This window comes from Centroberyx gerrardi, chromosome 17 (genome assembly GCF_048128805.1).
Source record: "Centroberyx gerrardi isolate f3 chromosome 17, fCenGer3.hap1.cur.20231027, whole genome shotgun sequence".
NCBI lineage: Eukaryota > Metazoa > Chordata > Actinopteri > Beryciformes > Berycidae > Centroberyx > Centroberyx gerrardi.
In genome coordinates this window covers 19,538,815-19,562,371 of record NC_136013.1, presented here as the reverse complement: position 1 = coordinate 19,562,371, position 23,557 = coordinate 19,538,815, and the positions used below count along the sequence as shown (strand labels likewise).

At 44.2% G+C, this 23,557-nt stretch overlaps 1 protein-coding gene across 1 annotated transcript in view; it reads left to right on the top strand.

Moving 5' to 3' along the window:
* The first annotated feature begins 716 nt into the window (after positions 1–716).
* kif6 (kinesin family member 6) overlaps positions 717–23,557 on the top strand; it is a 55,278-nt gene continuing 32,437 nt past the window's right edge. Inside the window, exons 1-10 of the mRNA XM_078289346.1 lie at positions 717–776; positions 2,673–2,782; positions 4,125–4,199; positions 8,771–8,918; positions 9,462–9,571; positions 11,678–11,807; positions 15,165–15,371; positions 15,881–16,024; positions 16,761–16,847; positions 22,554–22,657. Coding sequence (XP_078145472.1) covers positions 717–776; positions 2,673–2,782; positions 4,125–4,199; positions 8,771–8,918; positions 9,462–9,571; positions 11,678–11,807; positions 15,165–15,371; positions 15,881–16,024; positions 16,761–16,847; positions 22,554–22,657 — 1,175 coding nt within the window. The remainder of the gene's footprint in view (positions 777–2,672; positions 2,783–4,124; positions 4,200–8,770; positions 8,919–9,461; positions 9,572–11,677; positions 11,808–15,164; positions 15,372–15,880; positions 16,025–16,760; positions 16,848–22,553; positions 22,658–23,557) is intronic.

The window sequence follows — 23,557 nt, the reverse complement described above, 5'->3', positions numbered from 1 at the left end:
GATAGTGAAGCCAGTTTTATGATTAGCCCATTCAATGCCCATTTCCCTTTCTCCAAATATTGATCTATAACTGTCAAATCTGGCAGTAGTGGTTGCGCCCGTTTACATTATGAGTAAGTGTTATTGACCTAACATGTGGGGAGTGTCTACAGAACTGAATGCACTTCTGTCAATATGCCCACTGAGTGAGTCACTGAACCTGAGGCAACCTTTTGTCCCAAATATACTAAACACCTGGTTAGCTGAGAATACAGTAATAAACAAGAGGGGAAAATAGAACAGCTATGAAAATCCCTGTTTTATCCATGTTGTCAAAGAACAGACTGATATGGACACACACGTACGCGCCCACACACATCCTTGAAAACAGTCTTAACTGAACTGACTCAGACTTACAATATTTTTCCTCTGTAACCTGTTAACCTGCCTACATTTGCAGACCGGGAGGTTGGTTAGTTTTTACTTTTATTGAGGGAGTCATCTTTAAGAACATAGACGATCTTTGTCATCAGTCCCTGTCGGGTCTTTTCTCTCAATGGCTCTGGTCCAGTTTACTATACGATTGCTCACGTGACTCGTAACATAGCAACCGGCTCCAACAAACCTCAGGGAGAGGGAAGGTGGACAGTATGCTAACGTATGCTAGCAAGCTAGCTAGCGTCTAACTGTGTGTAGAAGTTCATCCAAACAAGACACTATTCGTATTTCAGGAGAAAATGGTGAAACAGACGATACAGATATTTTGTCGCGTTAAACCCACTACGAAAACTACGGCGGTGAGTGGAGAACAACGGTGCAACATCACTTTAAACCAAGTCTGTTGACGTCAGATAAGATGGGTTAACAGCTAGCTACATAATGTGCCTTATTAGCTAACGTTAGCTAGGTAGGAAACTGTTCAGTAATGTGAAGTGAACTGATTCTTCAAAAATGAAATGGCACTTCAACCTCCCAAAGTCACAGTGATGATTCACTTTTAATAGCAGGTGCAAAACCCACCTGTCTGGACTTTATGCTGCTTGTGATCTTGTGATGTGTTTTTAATGGCACCCAGATTGTTATACACTTTGACTTGCTTTACTAACATGACTGAACTGTACCACAGACTGTGCACAGCCTTAACTGTACCATATCTATCTGCTTCCCCCCCCCCCCCACAGTCCACTGAATAGGGTTTGACAAATATGGTTTTTTTTTCAAGGCCAATACCAATACAAATATTTTTGGGTTTAAGCTGCCAATATGTTTAAATGTGTTTATGTGAAAATATGTTTTCATGCCAAAAAATTCCCCCAAATTACTGGTATTTACTGTTTTCCCCCCAGAATTATATTCTTCCCAGGATGGAAAAGCCTATGAAATAGCATTTAGACCACGAGACACTAAAACTCTCCATTGAAACCCAGGATAACATCAACATATTCATGCATACTTGTGTGGAATCCGATAAAAATGTTGCATTCTAATCAATTTAAAGGCCTTCCCATAGACAACCAGTATAGTATTCATCAATTATACAATAAATATGTAATCATACAAACTACATCATAGCTATCATATCAGATGTGAACGACACTGACTGGACCAGATCTGATTTTTAATTAAATTAATTCCCAATTCCCAATATATAGGTAACTGTAGTGTGCTGGTCGTCACTGAAATACATACAGTGTACTTATGTGCCCTTACTATCAGATGAACCCCCTTTAGTGGACACACATATGTTTTACATTGTACAGAAGTGAATTTCCATCAGAAAGGCCCCTGGCAAAGTGTTTTCTCCTCAGGATGTAAAGCCCAGTTTATTGTCGGAGCACAGCAGCTGATGTGGGGAATAATTAAATTACACTGAGGGTTTCTGTGGCACTTTAGCTCGAGCTGACACTGTCCAGCTAACTGAAACGAGCACAGCTACCCCCTGGGGGCTTTTTGAGGTTGTGCGTGTCTGTGTGAAGACACACCAGAACGGTCGTGGTCAGCAGGCAATACCGCAGACGGGGTGACAGTGAAAAACAGTCCAATCATTTAGGTCTTATCTTTTATTCCTCGGACCCCGGGGACCTGCGATTGCATCAGTGTCCATCGGAAACATATGCCAGAACATATGCTGGAGCTCAGAAACAGCGGGGTGGGGATTCAGCATTACACAGCCAAGCTCACTTTAAATGTCCTGCACTGCTTGAGCTCAAGCCATATTGGTTATGTGTTGTACAGTTTGTCTTGTGTCCCCTGAGGCCTTGCTTTGGTGAGGGGAGGTGAAGTTACAGAGCTTGCCTACACTGTACCCTGATCTGTTCTGTTGCTTCTACAGCATATAGGCTTTCATAAATTCCATCTTTTCATTTTGGGACTTACGTATTTTAGGCCTAGGATGATGTTTTGTCCCCTTTATTTAGCTGGGTACCACATAACAGTACAGAGATCATAGTACATATGGTAAACTACACTTTCACAAAATCAATCAGCAGATGAACTATTATGTCACTACTCTCAATGCTCCGCAAACCCTCTCCTCTGGTCAATAAACAGGACATGTTACCTAAACTCAGGCTTTCTTATTGAGCCTTTGTGGTACACTCATAGGCTTTCTACTTTTCCCTGTATGATGATCAACTGCTGAAGTAGTGGTTCCACTGTGGGGCTGACTCTGCTGTTGTCTCTGGCTCCCTCAGGTGTACTCTGTGGACAGTGAGGAGCAGACAGGTGCCTCTCTGGAGTTTGTGGTGCCCAAAGACCTGGCCGATGGCTTCGTTAACAACAAGAGGGAGAGCTACAAGTTCAGGTGAGTGTCTGAGAGCTGTGTTGTTGTATCTATAACACTTTTCATTAGCCTCAGTTCCTAAATCAGCCAGCTGAAATGTAGAGTAAAGGTCAACATTTCGTATTTTTGAAGCTTTTTCATATATGTAAATGTCTGTTTTGCTACACGCTATTGGCAATTGATACCATACAATAGTGATTCAACCTATAGTCAGTCCATGAAAGCTTTACATTTGCTGTTCTAAACACCTATGAGGGGGCCCCTCTTTCCTGGGAGAAATCTTCTGCTGCACAGAAAGTGATGCGGTTTATGTTTACGGAAGCAACAGCATCGGTTTGTTTGAAGAAATATTAGAAGCTGCAGCCTACATTGAGTGTCTTGATTATGACAGTATGTTGGGCCAGTGCCTACATTAAGTGCAAGACACCAAAGCAGTGGCTGCTTGTCACCAAAGGTGTCGTCAAAATCAAGAAAAACAAGAATCTTGCCGACTAACACTTAAGCTCAAGTTAAATATCAGCTACAGCGGTGTAACTGCAAAAAAAAATTATAATGAATAAAGAACATACAACATAGAAGAAGACATAGAAGGTGTGTAGCCAACCGAAGTTTAAGCCGTCAAAGTTGCGTAAGAACTTTTCCCATGAATAATTCATCCACCAGTTCTGTCACTGCAGAGCCAGAACATCTGTTTAAGGCTGGTGGTGAAAGCTGCAGTCTTGTATACCCACTGGGCAGGGCCCGTGCCACGCTTCCAAGCCCTAAATTCACAGTTAGGGAGTCAGACAGCAGTGGACACGGAGAGCTTTCTAAAACCACAGGGTCTTATAATAGTCTGTGGAGGTTCCCTTGCGCCCTTATAGAAATAAAATTTCCACATTTAACAGCCTTCTGGGGCGGATTCCTCTCACATCTCTCTCATCTTTCTCTGGGGTAAAACATGATGGGGTGTGACTGCTTTTGAAGACAGAATGACTACACTCCTCCTCATCCACTTGGGAAATAAAATTGTGTCCTTATTCAGAATTGTGTTAAACCGTGGATGTTTGAGATGAACGAGCAACATACATTTTTAGCTGTATGCTATGCTAGCAGTAAACTAAATAAACAGAAGTAAAGTTATGTCTTCTGTCCTGCATTAAAACCCACAAAAACACAAGGCAATTCTTTTTTTATTTTTTTTGGCTGTGTGTGTTTCTACTTTTCAGTGTGATGGTTTTTGATCCTGCAGCCCTTCTGCTGCTGGTCAGCTATTTCTTCCCTCTGGGCCACTTCCCACAGTGTTAAAAAGTCAGAAATGTTTGACAGGCAGGGAGAAAAACTCTTGTGTCTGTGTGGTAATGTTCTTCTCCTTTTTGTCTAGGTTCCAAAAGGTATTCGATCATGCAGTCAAACAAGATGATATATTTGAAACCATTGCCAAACCAGTTGCAGACAGGTAAAATCTTAGCATTCCTAGACACTGTACTTTTCAAAATGACAAATATTTTTTTTAAATGTAAATAAATATTGGTAATAATCACAGGCAATGTTGAAAGTGGATATAATTTCCTTAAAACCCTTTGAGTTATCCATCCCAAATCCCAAATTTCAATGGTTGCCGGTGACAACCACCTGCACCCAGTGCTCTTGTTTCAGTGCTGCGGTCAGGCCACACATACAGGACTGCCCCAGCCAGCCTTGTTGATGGGAAGACAGTAAAGCTGAGCTTTCTCTAAGACGGAAATGGAGGGTGTCTGTGATTTTTGGCCTGCTTTCCACACTTAAACCACTAAGTGGACTGAGTTGGCATACGAGATGGCACAGTCTGCCATTCTAAAGAGTGTGAGAACATTTTCAAGCCACAACACAGCGCTATACTAACTATAGTTGCTCACTCATTTTGAAATGCTGTGTACTATGTTAGGCACATACTGTAGAGTAGCCTGGGGACCAGTCTGGCCCTCAGACTCAGTGACATACCTGCTGTCACCCAGGCCCCTATCTTCTTGACATCAAAGCCAGATTTCTACATAGAAATTTCACCCTATTTTAATGTCACAAGGGATAGTTACATCAGATCCTGTGTCTTGATAAAATGTGCTTGCAATGGCAACCACTTGCAATGAAGTGTTCTGTATTTCAATTCTGTTCTCCCATCACCCAATCAGCAGGCTTGTGCCTCCATGATGAAATTCAATTCCTTGCTTCTCTAACCTCCAAGCTACCTCTGCACCCAATTTTCACTCCATCTCAACAAAGGGAACTCATATGGTGTCTGACAGAGCTTCACCTCTGCCTAGAGGTTAGTCTAAATTAGGACTGGCTTCCCAAAGGGAAAACAGCCAAGAGGAGAGGGAATTTACTTGGAATTTCCTGTGATCAAATGTTGGTTGTGTTGTTATCTGAACAAGGTTCTTCCTCTCCTGCTCCCCCACACTCTGTCTTCCTGGCTTTATGTAGCCCTAACATCTCCTCAATCTTCCACTCCATTCCCAGTCCCAATTCCACTTCTCTTAGTCATAATCGGGGCTATTTGTGGAATCCCACAAGTGCTTTGCATTATCTTTTCTATTAGGAGACATATAAACAACATGGTGAGACGTCTGGATTGACTGACTAAGGACTTAGATGTCTTTGACCTGACTCAGACGGGTTCACTGACTTGGGTATTGGGTTGCCCTCCCCAGCCACCCTCTTAACAGTTTGCCCCTTTGTTGTGGCAGATGGTAGAAATCAGGTTGAAGGCTTGCAGTCATCGCTAGGCTATGTCTTGCCATATCAATTTGAGCTTGGCGTCTTTTAGTCTTTGATATGACTATGACATACATAGCCACGAGGGTACTAGTCATCACGTCTAGCCATGACCAATCTGTCCCCACGGTCAGACATTTCTTAGACCACTGCCAGCTCCTTGCACCCTCTGCAGGATGCCCATTTACAGAGTTTTGATGGAATGCGCTGAATTCCACAAGGTCTTAACCTTTTAAATCCAGTCCCACCACAGTGGCTGAAACGCAGGGGTGAGTAATTCTGACTGTTCAGCTCCCATTTCCTATTGGAATATGCTGCCTTCAAAGACAATCACAGGAATAGGCTAGGGCTTAGGCCTCATATCCTTGCCACAAAGGGTATTGAAAGAGATTATGAAAGGCATTTCAGCTGGGGCTGACATAGGCTAAATTATATGAGACCCAGGAGGTGGTTAATGTATCCAGTTGGTGTCTTGATACCACTTAGCTTTTGTTGACATTGAAATGGTCCCAGTTACAGTAGCAACTTTGGTCAGGGTAATCAAAAACAGAATCAAATTTGGACCGACAGACAATGATTTTCCCAAAGCCCCTGTTGTCTGGAAACATTTGCATTCAGGTCTAGTCAGGAGTCACTTTGAATAATAGCATTTTCACTGTCAGAGCACCAATACTCACAATTCCATGCAAGCAGGCGCCGATCCTCTCAACTAGCAATAACTGTCAGGTTGTTGTTTTGGTTGGTGCTCAGTCATACTTGGCACGCCTCTGAAGTTCAGCCAGAAGCTCTAACTCGTTCATTTGAACACCAATCTCCATCTCTACTGTGGTGTAACCGAAACCAGTCATTTCAACCCCAACACAGTAGTTTCAAAACAAACCAGCATTAATGGCTCCAGTGGAGGAAGAGCCAACTTAATAATGCTGGGCTGGCAAGCCGGGCCCTCTGTCTGCATTGTATCCCCATTTCACAAGGCTGCAACTGGAGTGGTGCTGTAGATGGCTTTCTTGTGAAACCTGCTGGCCATCTTCAAAAGAGAGGAAGGAATAGAACAGAGAAGAGGCACCCAAGAAGAGAGACGCCTGAAAGAAAAGAACAGATGTGTACCCAGACATGGTGTAGCGGTACAGACCAGTGTCCAACCATACTTGCCTGCTGTAGTGTCATATCAGACACAATCAGTACTACTGTGAGTCCTCCATTCAGTTTTATCATCCTAGACTTAATATACTGGCCTTATTCCTTCCTTTAAAAAAAGAACTGGAAGAACAGAGATCTCTAGTGTCCTGGGCAAAGCATTGCCAGTCTCCAGGAAGGCTGAGGTGTAAACAGGAACAAGCATTGGGAAACGCCCAGGCCTCAGTGGCAGGGCCCAGGCCGCATCATTAGCACTGACATTAAACTAAACACTGAGCCTGTGTCTCATCCCCCCTCTGCCAATCACCGCCATGACTCATGCCGGATTAAGTGGCCCGCCCAATGGCCGTCCAAGTCAGAATAACCAACCACCATTCTCGAGTGGACGTAATTTTTTATACAAACTGACATGGAGTTTTTCCTTTACCCTTTTTGTGCAGGGTGTGGAATTGTACAGCACACAGGAAGGGAAACCCGCACGCCGCTCAAATACAGGGTTGGCAATTCTATTAGAAATAGCGGGAGGCTTTAGTTCGTTTATAATTCGTCTCGAAAAATATAGTGTGAAGATGATATCTTTTTCCTTGCAACTGGCAACTCGGAGAGCACAGAGTGTGTCCTCACCTTTGATCCAGGCTCGTGTGTCAGGGGCCGCTCTGTCATTTTGCAATTTCATCCTGGTTTGTTTCCAAGACTACAGAACAGGAGAGTCTAGTTTTGCCAGCTTGCCCTTTCCCTTCCACCTCATATATTCAGTACCATCATTTTTGGATGTTGATTTCATTCAAACAGAGCTTAGATCCCATGAAAGAACGGGTTTCCATGGCCCTGTGCACGTGCAGTGTCCAGTTCAATGCCAAACCAAAATTTACCGGGCCCTGCCTGGTTTGACTGGGTTTGGGCCCTTTCCTTCAATCAAGCTCCGAGACATTCCTCCCTCACCGGCAGATGTCTGTCGCCATAGCAGCTCTCCACTCACTGCAGTCTTTTCCTGTGGATTTATAGTGTCAGGTTCAATTCACTCAGACTTTTGGTGTCTGCTTTGGGATAGTTGGCAGTCCCCCCATGCTCTTGCAAATTAAGATGGTGAGGTCAGACCGAGGCACATGACGCAAATGAGCAAGAATATGGTTGCAGTTAGTTCTGCATTCTGTAACTTCTCACCTGTATATCTCAGGCTATAAAGTTACTATGCAATGATTAATTTTAAAAATATATTTTAAAAAAATCCTAACACACTTTAACACTTAAAAATGGCTATTGACAATATACTTTGCATTTCTGGTCCTGTTTTGTTGTTTGGTGGTGTATTTTTCTTATTCCCCTTGGTAACTGGACAAATGTAGAGGATGTGGTGCCACATCAAGCTATTTCTAGCACAGCTACAATGGAGTTTAATAGCAGAAAAAATGTGAGCTATCTAAAACATCAATGGCAAACATCAGGTTTTGGTGTCAGTCTCCATCATCCAGAAATCCATCAAAGAAGAGGCGGAGACAGTACCACCAGTAACCACCGACAGTAGCCTCAGTAGACCACAATGCAATAGAGCCGCAAGACATGTTACATTTTGAGTAATGGGTGTGGCCATGATCATAGACACGCCCCAATTTTCACAAACTAGTTGGCTAGTTAGCTATATTTATATGTAGTTTATATGTAGCTATATTTATATGCCCATTTGCCCACCTTTGATTGAAAGTAACATGTTCACTCCCCTTTTCTGGGGGTTGTCGAAAGTAATTCTGGGAAATGTAGGCAATCACTAACTTAAGTAGAAGTAAATGAGGGAGATGGGAGGGAAAGTGGATTCACCAAAAAAGTAAATTACACTTCATCACAGAATAACTCCTGGAATGCAATGGACAGTTCTAGTTATCCGAGTGTTGATTTGTCCTTTAACTATGAGATTGCAGTAGATACATGAGCTCATGTTCTCAATGCTCAAACATTAATCTTAGGCCAGTGGTCCCACTTTGAAAGGCTTTGTAAATAAAGACCCTCGCGGTCATTAAATGTGTGCCTTTACATTAACAGATAATTCGGTTAACTAAGATTGGACTATTTGCAGAAGCTGCAAAGACCAGGCAGAGACGGGTTTCTCGGTGTCATCCTGTGTGTGTGGCTGTGTCTGTTCAGTGTGTTGGCAGGCTACAATGGCACTGTTTTTGCCTACGGCCAGACGGGCAGCGGGAAGACTTTCACCATCACGGGAGGGGCGGAGCACTACAGCGATCGTGGCATTATCCCCCGCACCCTGTCCTACCTGTATCAGCGCTTCAGCCAGGTCAGCACGGGACGGTTGGCCTGTTTTTCCAATTGATTCATGGTTTTGAATGAATTGCCAATAGAGCTACAAAATCTGCACATGCACATATCCAAATTTAGAGGAATATGCCACCCATTTTACATTATTATACCATAATTTCTGTTACCACTGCTCAAGCATCTATGGTGAAGTTGAGAGAACAATTGATAGAGAACATTCCTATAGGAAAATTCTCTTTTCTAGGCCACCCTGCCACCCAGTAATGTAAAATAGATGGCACAACTCTTTATACAGAAATATTAAGTATTAAATACACATGTATGTTTATATTTAACAGATCCATTTTTTAAGATGGCATCCTCCTGCTTCTCTCCACCACCATTTATCATCCCATATTGCAAAACATCCAAATTTAAAACATTTGTTCTTGCCAGCTGTCAAAAATGCTGGGTACATGTGGCTTTGCGGATTGGCCGGGAGGCAAGCGTGGCATCAAACCAGGACGCTGCCATCTTTATGCACCCAATCCATTTTTAATATACTATAATCTTTGGTCCACAGGACAGCAGTATGGTGTATACCACCCACATCTCCTACTTGGAGATCTACAACGAGGTGGGCTACGACCTTCTGGATGCCCGACATGAAGCATCTCGCCTGGAGGACCTACCGTCAGTATTTCTTTTAGCCTAGTAGATAGTAGTATTATGTTTTTTTGAGTGATTGATATACGTTTTTTTTAAGTTGAAAGGGCAAATCAGCACTGGCTCCATTGTTCCCCTAAACACTTGTGGGTTTAGCCTAGCCTTATTCCTGAACAGCCATTTATCAGCCTGGCCCGGAGTCACTGTGTGGTGAAACATGGAGACTCTACTCCTAGTATTTACCATCCCACTACTAACTGCCAACTGACATAATGAGCCTGTGGGACAGCAATGGATGCGGTCGACCTGGTGGCAGACTCGACCACTGGAGTGGAGAGCGAGCTGGTCATGTGGAGAAGCAGTTTTTCATAGCCGGCCGCTGCGTCTGCCTCAGGGGATTTTCTTTTCTCTCGATCATCTGTCTCTCTTTCTACCTCTCTCTTGGTCCTCTGTCTTCTTGTCCCCCCCCCATCTCACATCTGTCTCTCTCCTCTTCTTCCTCTTAGTTTGTTTCTTTCTTTCTCTCTTTTTTTGTACTTGTAACTGCCATCTTTCTGGATGTCTGTCCCTCATCTTATTTTTCCATTTTTTTTCTTTTTTCTTATATTTACTTCTTATTTATCTCTTGGTTACCAAGTACTTTGGATTTCCAGGCACAACAAGACTTGGTGCATCATCTTGTTGTTTGTCCTATATTTTTTTGTACCAAGTTCCATTTCAACTTTTTTTTTTTTAAGTTGCTTCTCTCCTTTCGCAGGGGATTCAGCTCAAGGTTTAAGTACCCACAAATCACAGTCTTCTGGAAATAGACAGTGCCCGTTGTTGACCATGCTGTGGCCACACTTGCTGATTCAAGGAGAAGCTGTGGCACTGACAAATCTCTCTCTTTTGCTGTCGGTTTGCCTCTCTCTTTCTCTTTCTAACCCTCTCTCTCTCTCTTCTGTCTTTCGTTCTCTCTCTTCTTCTTTTTCCCATTCTTTCTGCCTCTTCTCTCCATCTCTATCTTGCTTACATCGTGCCACCATAATTCCACGCTCGAGGGACAGGAAGACCCAAAGCAAACCAAACGATTTATAAACTCTGTTGTGCAAAACATCCATTCAAGATCTATATTGGCATACAAGCTCGGTTTTGGCGTTGTTCCTTCTCACTTTAAAGTCCTCGCCATTGATAAACCTCATCCTATAATTTGTTTTGTGTGGATGTTTTGAAGATGTTTTCCATCCATCCTTACTCGTCAGCATGCCTGGTTATGTGCAGCTGAAGCTGGGAGGTCTGGCTTTATGTATTACAGCATCATGCCACAATGTGTCCCATTATTGCTACTAATTACTGCTAATTTAGTGTGTGCCACCACAAAAAATTTCTTTTGCTACCGACTGTGTGAATCCTTTTGTATAACATCCATTAAGACATGCTTAAAATTAGATGAAAAAACAGATTCTTTTTGCAGAAATGTAACATATTTGTGTAAAAAAAACAAAATGATCAAATAATATGTCGGGGTGGATTAGGCTATTTAGGAAAATAACCCTGCTAGGGCACAGGCCTTTAATCACATTAAGATTGATACTGTTTTATCAAACTGCCCTAATTACCTACATGTGTTAACGTAATTACCTACATGTGTTCTCCAGTCATTCAGCGCTCTTTGACAGCTCAATCCAGTAGCGATGCTGTCACTACCCTGGTGGTACGGTAGAAATGATGTGGCAACATCACAGCAGCCCCTCCAACCCCATCTGTCAAAGCCGGCTTTCATTCACATCGCTTGATGTGGGCAAAAACTCATCCCTTGTTTGTTTTTAGAAGTGAGCCCTGTCTATTATCAAGTTATGATCCCCCGGATGGATAAAGCACTTGTGTCAGACCTGGTCCCGGCCCACACTGACTTGCAGATGTGGTTTGTTTGGATTCAGGGCTGAGGGAGGCCAAGGCAGCGGGAGGGAAATAGATGACATAACTAACATAATTAGTTTTTCAGAGCTGCTACAATGTTGGATTATTTGGCTTTTGACAAGATTTGTTGGGCTTCATTTTGTCATACATCATTTCACGTTCATTTATTATGCTGGAATTTCCTCAAAGTTCTGGCACCTTTACAAAGTGTTTTTGTCTTATTTGTTTTTCCAGTAAGGTAGTGATCATGGAGGATCCAGAGCAGAACATCCACCTCAGGAACCTGTCGTTGCAGCAGTCAGCAAATGAGGAGGAGGCTCTGAATCTGCTCTTCCTGGGTGACACCAATCGTATGATTGCAGAAGTAAGGAGGAGGGGAACACCATAGGGCTTCCATAGGGATTCTCCACCAATGCAAATGACATGGAAAACCTCAGCCACAATTTAATTCACACACCAATATATTTAGTGTTAACAGGAAGGACTTCACAGAATTATAGGCAGTATGCAGAAAATATATGACCACTCCCAGGCTTACTGGCATAAAGGGTTTTTGTCTACAAATGCAATATGCACCCTAAGGGCTACCTTAAGACACTTCTATAATATTATTTTGGTCCCCTGTGGTCTTTTTTACCACGTTTTTCCCCAGTAAAACCGAGCATTCCCTCTGTAATTTCTGTTTATGTTGTGGTGGTTCTTTTCTATGCTCAGACACCCAGACTCCCCACGCCGATGAGACGTGTGGCGGGTCAGCTCAGTGCTTTGCAACCTGAGGTTTGGAGCGATGAGCTTATCTCACCTTGTTTACTTTTGTTGATAGTCGGTTTATTTGTAAGTAAATACCAGACAGCAAAAGTGAATTGAGTCATCGGGTTTGAATCGGGGAACCGCCTTTCATTTTTGACGAGTATCAAATTCAGTTTTTGATGTGGCTGCGATTCTGCCATGAAACAAAACCAATGCAGAAAAATAGGTTTGGGATCCAAGGCGGAATTTCTCCTAAACTTCTCAGTGGAAATGGGATTGGAGGCCAGTATCCTGTCTCATAAGTTTTGCAGTGAATGTAAAAATATGTCTCAGATGTACTCCTTTGCCTACCAGCCTACCACTCTGTTAATCTACAAATACTCTACTGAGCTTAGTCCAAATCTTTACCTAAACAATATTAGATTTGTCCTCCATTCACCAAGAGGACACACTCCCAGTGTCCTCTGCTGTTTAACCTGGGGGCATTTTTCAGTGGAAAACACATTCTTGCTTGTTATGTTAGATTGTTGATCAAGCAGTCGGGGAGTTACACAGTTCAGCGGGGAGTCCCCAGCAACCCAAGGTTTTGTCCATAACAGTCCACCCACACATGCACTTGTGTTAATGGGTCCTCACTGGGACTCGCTCCTTCACAAGAAGGTCTTCCTTGAGCTTCAAGCAGACAAAGAACCGTCAACACCATTCATTTATCAATGCCAGAATCGTCCCAGAACTCCTTGCTCCACATAGACTTGTGATAAAGCTCACAGAATTGGTTTCTTTCTTCTTTTGCTCAGCCATGTGGATAAAAGATGACACATCCATACACACCGCACTCCAAAGACCATGAGCTCACTCGCTCGGAGACTTGGCGGCCTCCCCCTCTGTTTTATTGGACAGGAAATAAAATACACCTTCTCAACTCCTCACCCTTCCTTCAACCTCACCAGGAAACATTTCCTCTCATCTGGTCTTTTCTCTCCGTCCGTCCTTCACTTGTGTTTGGGCCATATGTGGGGGCCTGGGTCTTTCCCCCTCTTTCCACATCCCATCTGCCTCCTCACCTCGCCTCGAGCGTGGGCTCGGGGGCGTGAGTGGGGTGCACAGCAGGTGGTCTGAATGAAACTGCCCTCTCAGACTCTTGAATCAGGGATCTCTCTAGGTTTGGGGGGTTTGTAGCCCCCAGATCCCCCTTTTACGCTGAGTCACCGCGGCACAGTGTGTGTGGTCAGCATATGGTCAGTGTAAGGTCAACACGTGGTCCATGGAGACCACAGGAGAACGAAGGAAGCGACTCCAGTTAGGTTATGTTGCCCTGCTGCTGTTTTGAAAGGGGGATGAGAGGAGATGAGGGGATGGTGAAGGAGGAGGTTAAGAAAGAGAAGAGGGAACTGTTTTAGTGGGGAGGCAATTGGAATAGCAAGTGGCGATGAGGAGGAAAATGGACAGATGGACCAGTTGGTAGGTAAGGTAGGTAGACCCAAGAACTGATTGGGTAATTGAAAGCAAGACATTTTCTATAGACTTCAAAAACACCTGCTTAGTGGCTGGTGGAATTGACACCAGGAATTGAATTGACTTTATTAGAATTCGGTCTGTGTTCATTTCCTACCTTGCTTCCTATGGATGATGAGCAAATGTGACCAATTGTATCTGTTAGTTGGGAACTCATCCTCTATTATGGACTCTCTAACCCTAACCCTAGCCCATTATATAACCCTGTTATGTATGCGATCCCTTGTCAGCATCTAAGGGCGGCTTCACCTTACTTTAAGGGTTACCCTGAGGAGCAAATGAGGAGGGGCGAAGAGTGAAGGGAATCTGGAGTGAGGAAAGAGATGACAGGGGTGGGTTAGGATAGTGAAAGATCTGCCATGAGCTGCCGTGACCCCAACAGGCAAGTGTTGGCACATTTACGCCAACCACAAGTCAGGGTCAGAGCACCTTTTGAAAATGCATAACCTGGAATGTATATGATCTTCTTTTCAAGACAGCAGGATAAGCGAGTCATGCCCATATCTTAGATCAATGGCCTTAGACCATTCCACAAACGGAAGAAAATCCCAACCTTCATCAGAAGTTAATTAAAGGCAAGATGTTCTCTATTATCAAGGCTAACCCTTCTGTACTAATTAAAAGCTATGGTTATTTATTCCAGCCATCTTCTGTCCAAGCTGCCTTTGACTACTACACAAACAGCAAAGAAAAGAAAAAGAAAACTAAGCTCAGTGATACGCACTATGCCTGTGACTGTCCATTTAACCTCTCAGTGAGGACTTCATGAGTGACCCATCCTCTCCTAGTTAATAAAGCACGTTTGTACGGGGTGAGTCACACTCTATTTTTGTCTCTTCCTGGGCTCAACCTGACTTCTACTGTTACTGCGACCATCTGAAAATCAACCTCAGCTTTTGTAAAGCCGCCACCATGTGTTTACTTCTCATCAGTTACACATGGTGCGGCTTTGATCTTCTAACCAGCAGGAGCAAGAAAAAACAAAAAGGAAAGGAAACATGTTTTTGTTGTTTGAATATGGAAAGTACCCCAGATGGAGACTAAAAAATCCCTTTTCCTCTCTTGTGTCCACCACATGTGCCATTTTCCTGTTAGAGGATAAAGTATGATATCTCACACACAGCTGCATCTCACCAGTGCAATCTGGGATTTTCAAAATTATACTCATGATGTACATTGTTTGTTAGCTCGTCCATGTGTCACCAGTGATATCTTGACACCCGTGACACCATTGATTGAATTTTGACTAAACTTGAAGAATAATGCATCTCACCAATATGTTCCAGCATCGCTACAGTTACAGGTCAAAACAAGGTGACATATTTGTTACTGATTGCCTGTGAAGGGGACTGCATCATTTGTGGGGCATGACATGTTTACTGTTGCCTTGTTTTTGCTACCTTCTCCTATTTTCTCACCTCTGTTCACTCTCCTTCTCCCTCCTCTCATCCCCCAGACACCCATGAACCAGGCATCCACACGCTCCCACTGTATCTTCACTGTGCACTTGTGTGGGCGCGAGCCGGGCTCGGCCACCCTGCGGCGCTCCAAGCTCCACCTGGTGGACCTGGCCGGATCGGAGAGGGTGGGCAAGACTGGCGTGGGCGGACAGCTGCTCACCGAGGCCAAGTACATCAACCTCTCCCTCCACTACCTGGAGCAGGTAGCCACTTCTGGTTCTGAATTTAAATTCGTTTTTGACCAATGGTCATCATATATGAAGCAATATGAACAAATTAATATGGAAAACTATTTTTGATATACATAATGAAACATTTCGGCTGCAAATCAAATGTTTTTGTCTACATGCCTCGTTATAGGTCAACATTATTAATGTTTTCCACATAGGGAAAACATGCTAAACCAAATCCATTCTAATTAAATCCTGCTGATTCAGGCCACCTCACTTGTTCAACATAAGTTCAACGTAATTCATTTGATGTCAAACTAACTTCATTTTGATTAATGGCCGTCTCACAGTCACCATATTATTAGCTGTAATAATGGCCCATCCTGTTGGAAAATGTAATCACACAGTCTCTCAGACATTTAATTATGTTACAGTCAGGCATTTCATAAGCTACCTCCATCTCTGCCTTTAATAAACCTGTCTTTAACCTCCTCCATTTCCATCTATCACGCCTTATCTCCATTCTCCCTGTGCTTCTCCAGGTGATCATAGCTTTGTCGGAGAAGAACCGCTCCCACATCCCCTACAGGAACTCCATGATGACCTCTGTGCTGAGGGACAGCCTGGGGGGCAACTGCATGACCACCATGATCGCCACGGTCTCAGTGGACAAGAGGAACCTTGATGTAAGGAGGGGCTGCCTAAGGCCACGTTCAGACGAAATGTTCTCATAGCATGCAAAAAAGCAAGGAGAAACAGGGCTATGGAGTTAAACGAACTTGCAGACTACCTACACTACCAGTCAAAAGTTTGGTTTGGTTTGATTGAATGTACTGTGTTTTTCATTATCTTAAAGCCATTTTGATCTAAAGGCTTATGCTTATATGCTTGAAATTTGTTTCTTACACAAATATAAATAGTGAAGTTGATGCCTATGTATGAATTTCTTTCCAAAGCCTTTGCCTTTCCATCAAGGCAAAGGGTGGCTACTTTTAAGAATCTAAAATATAAGATAGTTTTGATTTGTTTGATACTTTTTAGGTCGCTGCATAAAACTGTCCTTAAACCTCCTCTGGAAGCTCTGGCTGTTGAAACACAGCTAAAACAAGCTTTTCTCACATTTTTCAAGACATTTAAATACTTTCTTGCCGCATCATATATCTTGCCCCATAGAAATGAATGAAAAGCTGTGCATTAAAAAGAAAAGAAAAAATGTGAACATAACTTGATTCATCCCTACAGAGGCCTGCATGTAGAGAAAATAGATGAATGAACAAATCAATGAATGAATACTAAAGTAACATGGGGTAAGCAGAGAACCAAACATTGCTGGTATAATTAACACACATTAATATATGATTAAGTGTGAATGGTAAAAGCTCATTTGGATTCACCCTTAAAACACTGCTCTGTTTTCTTCAGGAGTCCATCTCTACTTGTCGCTTTGCCCAGCGCGTGGCTCTCATCAAGAATGAGGCGCTATTGAATGAAGAACTGGATCCAGCTCTGGTGAGACAGCCAGACACTCACAGCACTTCAGCAGTCACTACAAATACCATAGCTGAGCCACACAATCGCACCACAAAGGCATGACTTAATGTGCTGCTACGCTACGGCCAGACCCTCCTCACAGCTTCCAGACCTTAAATTGATCAGCGAATAAGTTGCAGCGAGGATCCAACTGCTAACTGTAACTAAGTGTAACCCACCGTGTCCTTAAGTGTCCTCTGTCGACGTCCAACACCAAATTGCTTTTTCCAGTGTCAGACAGTCGTTTTGGAAGAGGCGTTTTTCCACCTTCGGCACGCGGACGCCTGTCCGTCGCGTGGTATTTAGACAGCTCGCAGGTCCTGTTTGCATTCTATCTCCGTCTTGTTTACATACCTTCAGCTCTGTTATGGCATATTTTATCCCCAAACCTCACAACGTCTCGAGGATGCGTCCAGCTGGAGACGGATGTGTATATACGCCTTTACACACACACACACGCAAGCAAGCGCAAACGCACGCACACGGGCACAAAGGCGGATTTGTTCTCGCCCAACTGCTGTAGATGCGAGGGTGCAAAGTCGGCGATGATCTGACAATGTGACAAGTATTTTTATTCTGTATTTGGATTCTTTGTTTAGTGGGAAATTAGAGAGAGAGACACAGGAGAGAAAACACTCAACCAATTTTTTATTCCCACTTTCGCCCTCACACTCTCTCACATAGACATGCACTTCCTATATCTCTTTTAAAGATTAATTTTAGATGCAAATATTATTTTATTACATACACATTATATAATGAGAGCAACAGGGAAGACAGGAGAGAGTGCTTAAGCATTTGAGCAAGGTTTTAACCCTAGACAAGAGTAAAGGGTTAGGCCCCTGTCTACCTGACTCTCTCTCCCTGTGCAGCACCTCTCACTGCTTCCCTTTACCACAGTACACCAGGAAACAGACCTGGTAGTCGCTGTTCGGGCCCCTTGGGAGATATACAGTAGTAAGTCATCACCATTATACCCGCTTCCTCCCCTCCCACCAGGATCTGCCTGGGGATCAACTGCTACTGTATTACTGCTGCTGAGTCTTGGCTGGCCACTTGCAAACCCTGCAGAGGTATTTTTAAGAGAGTCTGCGGCCGGCCCAGTAATTGTGACGGTGTCTGGCTGCTCCCAATTGGGTCCGGCACGGTTACAGCTCCAGGCAAACCCGAACTCCATGGGCAAACTCCTTGTCTCTGTTTATGGCTTTTTGGTGTGTTTCTCATTTCTCAGTTTTTTTTTTTTTTTTCTGTGTCTCCGTCTCTCTGCCTTTTTCTGTCTCTCGCTCTATCTCTCCCTGGGGTAAAGAGAGAAAAAAAAACCCAAGGCAGCAGTGCAGTTTGCATATTAGAATGATGTCATTCATCTTGGTTTGGGGTGACACTCAGACTCCCATTTTTGGCCTGTCCCGTCTGAAGGCACACTGTCTGTTGGGTTTGCCTGCTCTGCTAATGGATTTGAAGCCTGGAGTTTGCCTCTCACAATCTCACAGTCGGTGTTGGGTGCACCCTTCAGACCACACACTACCTTTACGGACCTATACTGTAGCCTGCAGGCTGCAAAATTCACTTCTTCAAAGGAAACATTCTTTAAAGGTAAACATAATGCGAGGGCCTGAACAGCAGGAAACCAGCCAGACCAGACAAAATATTTAACAAGTCGGTCATGGACGGGGAAGAATGAGGTGCTGAAAGTGACCTGAGATCATAATGCAGTCAGCTACTGAGACCAGACCATATTAGGCTGGTAGGCTCCTCTAACAGCGCTAAGGCCAGTCTTAATCCTCCATGTAGACCCGGCTAATCTTGGTCCGCAATCATTGGAGGAGGAAGTCAACAGTTGTCAAGGCTGCCAAGGTACTTGCACCACCTCACTGTATTTATCTCTCTCCAACTATGCCAAATGTGCACTTTGGGGAAAATTGAGCATATTATGCAGGGATGCTTAGTGGTTGTTGAGTTGAGCTGAATTGCCATCCCTATTTTCTGTAATACCAGGTTCTTTCAAGGGTCAAAATAGTTGATCTTATGGTGTTGTTATGCAGTTAAGCAGAGGGTAATGGGAGGCTGTGTGACCCTCTTGAACCTGGACCCTCCCTACACTCTCACACACGCACACACACAGACCATCCCGCTCGAGGAGACAGGCCTGATTAGCGCATACCTGTGAGTCAAACAGAAGCCTGCTTCTAGCCCGCCAGAGAGACATGTTTGCGAAGCTGGTGTGAAAATTCCTGCGGTCGGTCGCTCTGCCTGCCCTCCTTCCCCTGTCTCGTCAGAGCGGCTCGCATTCGTTTGCGTCCCGCTTGTTACTGTACTGGTGGTAGGTGCAGCGCAGCGCTCCTCGCCCCCAGGCTGTCCACAATGTCTAAATGGTGCCATGCACAGAATACAGCCCATGTGTTCTTGTTTTGTTATGGGGGATAAAAGACCTGCTTTTGGGTGTAGTAGGAAAACATGCCTCCTCGTCCTCCATAAAAAGGGGCCCCGTAATAGCACCTTGTTTGTGAGTGGCGTGTGACATTTTACATGCATTTTGAAGTATAATCTGTAGTTTCACTGCAATGCTTGCAGTTTACTGTGGGTGGCTTTCTACACAGGATGGTCATCTGCTAAAGAACACTGAAGAAGAAGTGATAGAATTTTTGTGATTCATGATCTTGTGTTTCTGTTGAACTTGAATCTAAAGAGTCAGTTTAATGTTTCAAACCTCCAACATATTTGTCATTGCTGTCAGCAGCACAGACAGAAAGGGACAGACAGAGACACAGTGAGAGAGAGAGTGAATGAATTATCTGAAATGTCTTTGCTAGCCCTCCAACATCTGCGTCGTCGCTAGTGCCGCCGCAATACCAGTTGATCCGGACTGGATGTCTTTTCACCACGTTGCCCTGACCCCGCGTTCCATAAGATATGCTGACATCATCGGTCACATGGCCTGAGTCAGGTTTTATTCTGAGCGTATGGAAGCCTGTTGTGGTGCTGTGGTACCAGCTTGGGCTCGGCGCTCTGAAATAGACTGCGACCGAGTCCGCTGACCAGTGACTGGCGGTCAGCCTTTGAGGATGCAGCTGGGAGTATTACATCAGACCATGGGTGTGCGGTTCCAAAAAAGAGATACAGGGAGCGGCTTTGGTGAGGGATGGTCAGCTATGATATTCAATGTCAAAAAATATGATATGGGGAGGATTATGGACGAAATTTGCCTTTAGCTAAGTGGCACCTACCCAAAACCACATAGCGGGGCTGTTTCTTTTCAAGAACGTCTCGACTTTACAATGTCTGACTTGAATGTGGCTCTGGATTTGGAAGAGGTGGTTGTTAGAAGTGGCGGTGCATTGCTGAGTTAGATCACTTAATCTGACCTTTGACCTTGGATCAGCCTTCAATGACCCCTGGCTCCCTAGCAACTTTGTGTCAGGAGTGTTGATGACTCTGGCACGCAGTTGCCACTTTGTGTTGTATTTGTCTTCCGCTACCGAGACCATTCCAGTCTCACAGTCTGCCTTAGGATTTTGTGGTGTGGTCAGATCCAGTGGGGATAGTTAAAGTGGGATTTATACTGGAGAAAGAAGTGGTTTATGTGAGAAAAAGAACATTTGCCACTTCTTTTTTTAGGCAGTTTCATATGTTGTTTTCGTGGTGTGAATGGTGTGTAATTTTTATTACAACTGGTCCAGCTTCCTTCCAACAAACACAGCAAACATTGATTTCGGTGCCAGGTCATTCCAGCTATTGTCTATTTAACTGTAATGGAGGAAGAGCCATTCTGTTCTTGAATTACTTCCACTTTTTCCAGGGATTTGGAAAACGTGTGAATGCCCATTTCACATCAGTCTGGTCAATCAGTATGGTGTGCTTGTTTTCACTCTCACATTTCAGCATAGCGTGTTGAGTTCAAGCTATGACATACTACACAAGCCATGGCTACTAGTAACACAGCATGAGGTACTAGCTTGCTGCCTGGCATCAAAGTGAGGGCACATGTCAAGTGGGTTCACCTCTAACCCCGTAACCCTGGTGCGGACCAGAGGTTTAGGATTTGGTCCTAATCCCACTTAGCAGCGAATACCAACCTGCTGCACTGACAAGAAATAAAGAAAAAAGAAAAAAAAATGTTGTTTGTGATGTAGAAGAATGCTCGCCTTCAGATGAGGTCAGCTCAAACAATGGCATTATCATCAGCAGATCAAACAGTTAAATCAAAGAAAATATTCCTGTAAACACTGGCAGATCACTTTAATTAGTCAAACAGTCAATCAATTAATCAGACAGTCAATCAATCTGCAATCTTACACATCTCAAAGACACACAAAGAGCATTAAAAAGCACAGAAATACCAAGATCCCAATTTGTCCCGTCAGATTAGCCATTATTGTTGTCAGGATCAATTCTTTGCAGCTACTCCTGCATAGTGCCACTTCATCCATGATATGAACTCGCTAATCCTTTTGGGTGCAAGACGCCTACTGATCCCCTCCTAGACAGACACACAGCCGTTTAGACTTTGACCTCTCCATGCATTGACCCCTTGGACAAGGGAAGAGGGAGAACCAGAGGCTTATCTCCAAAGATTAAAGGTTACATGGCAGACAGGCCAGGGCCTGGACCCAGTTGTTTTTGGTGGACTCTCCTTTCATGCCTGGAATAGCTGCGACGATAAAGTCCACATCCACAACTGCCAGGCTCCCAGACGTTCCGTTATAAGATCTGTTTAATCAAAAGTGGCTATCTGGAAGCTACCATTTCTCAGCAGGTAGGGAATGCAATATCTGGTGTAGACAGCTTAAGAAATGTCTTGCTGTCAGGTTGAATCAGCGGAATCATATTTCAGGCTATTTAGAAAAACAAAGTCCTCCCATCATATCGTCTCTCCTCCGATCGTTATTTTGACATTAATGTGCATTCTTGCTGTTAGTGTTTTTATGCAAAGATGGCTATCTAAGTCCTCGTCTAAAGACTGGTTTAAGAGGCTATGTCTGGGCTCGGTGAGATATTCAGCTTTTTTTATATATACAGTAACCGGACCCGGACAGTGGTTACTAAGGGCAACCAGCCCGTTGGCTCGGCGCGCGGGGCCTTAACCAAACACGTGCGGACAGACAGAAGCAGGAGGTTTTATGTGTTTCTTTTTGCCACCATAGCTGGTTAATGCTATTTTATGTTTTGGTGTGGTATGAGGAGCTTCCTGTGTTTTCTCGCTGGAGCATCCAGTTGTCTGGAATCGCTTAGCTTTGTCCTGAAAACGCATCAGCAAGATAAGCCACAAGATAATTTTCAGGAGGATTCTGTCACCAGTTGGCAGTGGCGAAATAGCCTCCGTCTGCATGTGTTTGTGTGTGAGTGTGTGTGTGTGTGTCTGTTCATGTGAGTAAGCATGCATGTTTACATCAATGCACGTGAATTCAAGGCACATGTTGGTTTTCACATGTATATATACAGTAGGCTATACCTTTTGAATAGTGAAACTGCTCCTCTAACCTTGCTTTTTGTGTGTGTGTGTGTGTGTGTGTGTGTGTGTGTGTCTGTTCGTGTGAGTAAGCATGCATGTTTACATCAATACACGTGAATTCAAGGCACATGTTGGTTTTCACATGTATATATACAGTAGGCTATACCTTTTGAATAGTGAAACTGCTCCTCTAACCTTGCTTTTTGTGTGTGTGTGTGTGTGTGTGTGTGTTTCAGCTAATAGCGCGTCTAAAGAGGGAGATCCAGTCGCTGAAGGAAGAGCTCTCCATGGTGACAGGAGAGCAGAGAGATGACCGGCTAACCGGGGAGGAGATCCAAAAGTATGTCACCTCGCATGCTTCAATTCCTCATCCTTCTATCCCAGTCGTTCATTCGCTCATTTGTCTGTTAACCTATTTCAAGATTAATGTTCAGTATCAAAGTTCATGTCAGCGTGCACAGCGCACATAGCATAACGCCTCTGCTAAGTGAGTAGCTCCAAAGTCCAAATGAGCGACCTTCTCTCACCGTAGCAGGAACATAGATATTATGGCTTGTGATGCTATCTCCAGATTTACGATGACAGATGAGGCAAGGGAATAAAGTCACTGAAAGTTCTGAGTTTAGTTTTAGAATGTTCCGGAGGAGCTCGCAGCAGGCCTTTGGCCACAGGATCATGGGTTATATGTGTGTGTGTGTGTGTGTGTGTAATGATGTGAGCAGCAGTAGACCTCGGTGAGCCAGTCATCTCGGGACAGTGAGGACGGGAATAGTGCTGCGCTGGCCCCTGTCCGCCTTCCAAGATGTTTACAGCACCACCTCAGACCCGGAGAGGAGAGCAGACGGTCTTTTTTTGGGGACGCTAATTTGTATTCGTAACGCTCGCGACCGGGAGATTCTCGAGCAGATATGTTTTCATGATTTATGACTATTTGGGGTTTGCCGAAAGTGCCTACATCGCTTACGCTGTTGGCTATGCGTCGCTGCTGAGTTGAAGCCTCGTTCACTGAGGCTTAACCAGATCTAATGGTGTTTCCTGAGGCTCCACTTCAGCCAGGAGTGCTTTATTTCTGCTGCGGCGCTCAAACGGCGGAGGGACCCAGTCGAGTCGGGGGCCAGAGTTCAGGCCTAGAGGTTCCATCAAGGACTTGGCACGTCTCCCCTCCAGCGCTGATGTATTTACCGCTCCCCGGCCCCCTCGGCCTGGCTTTTTATTATTTCCCCTCTACTCAGTTGATTAT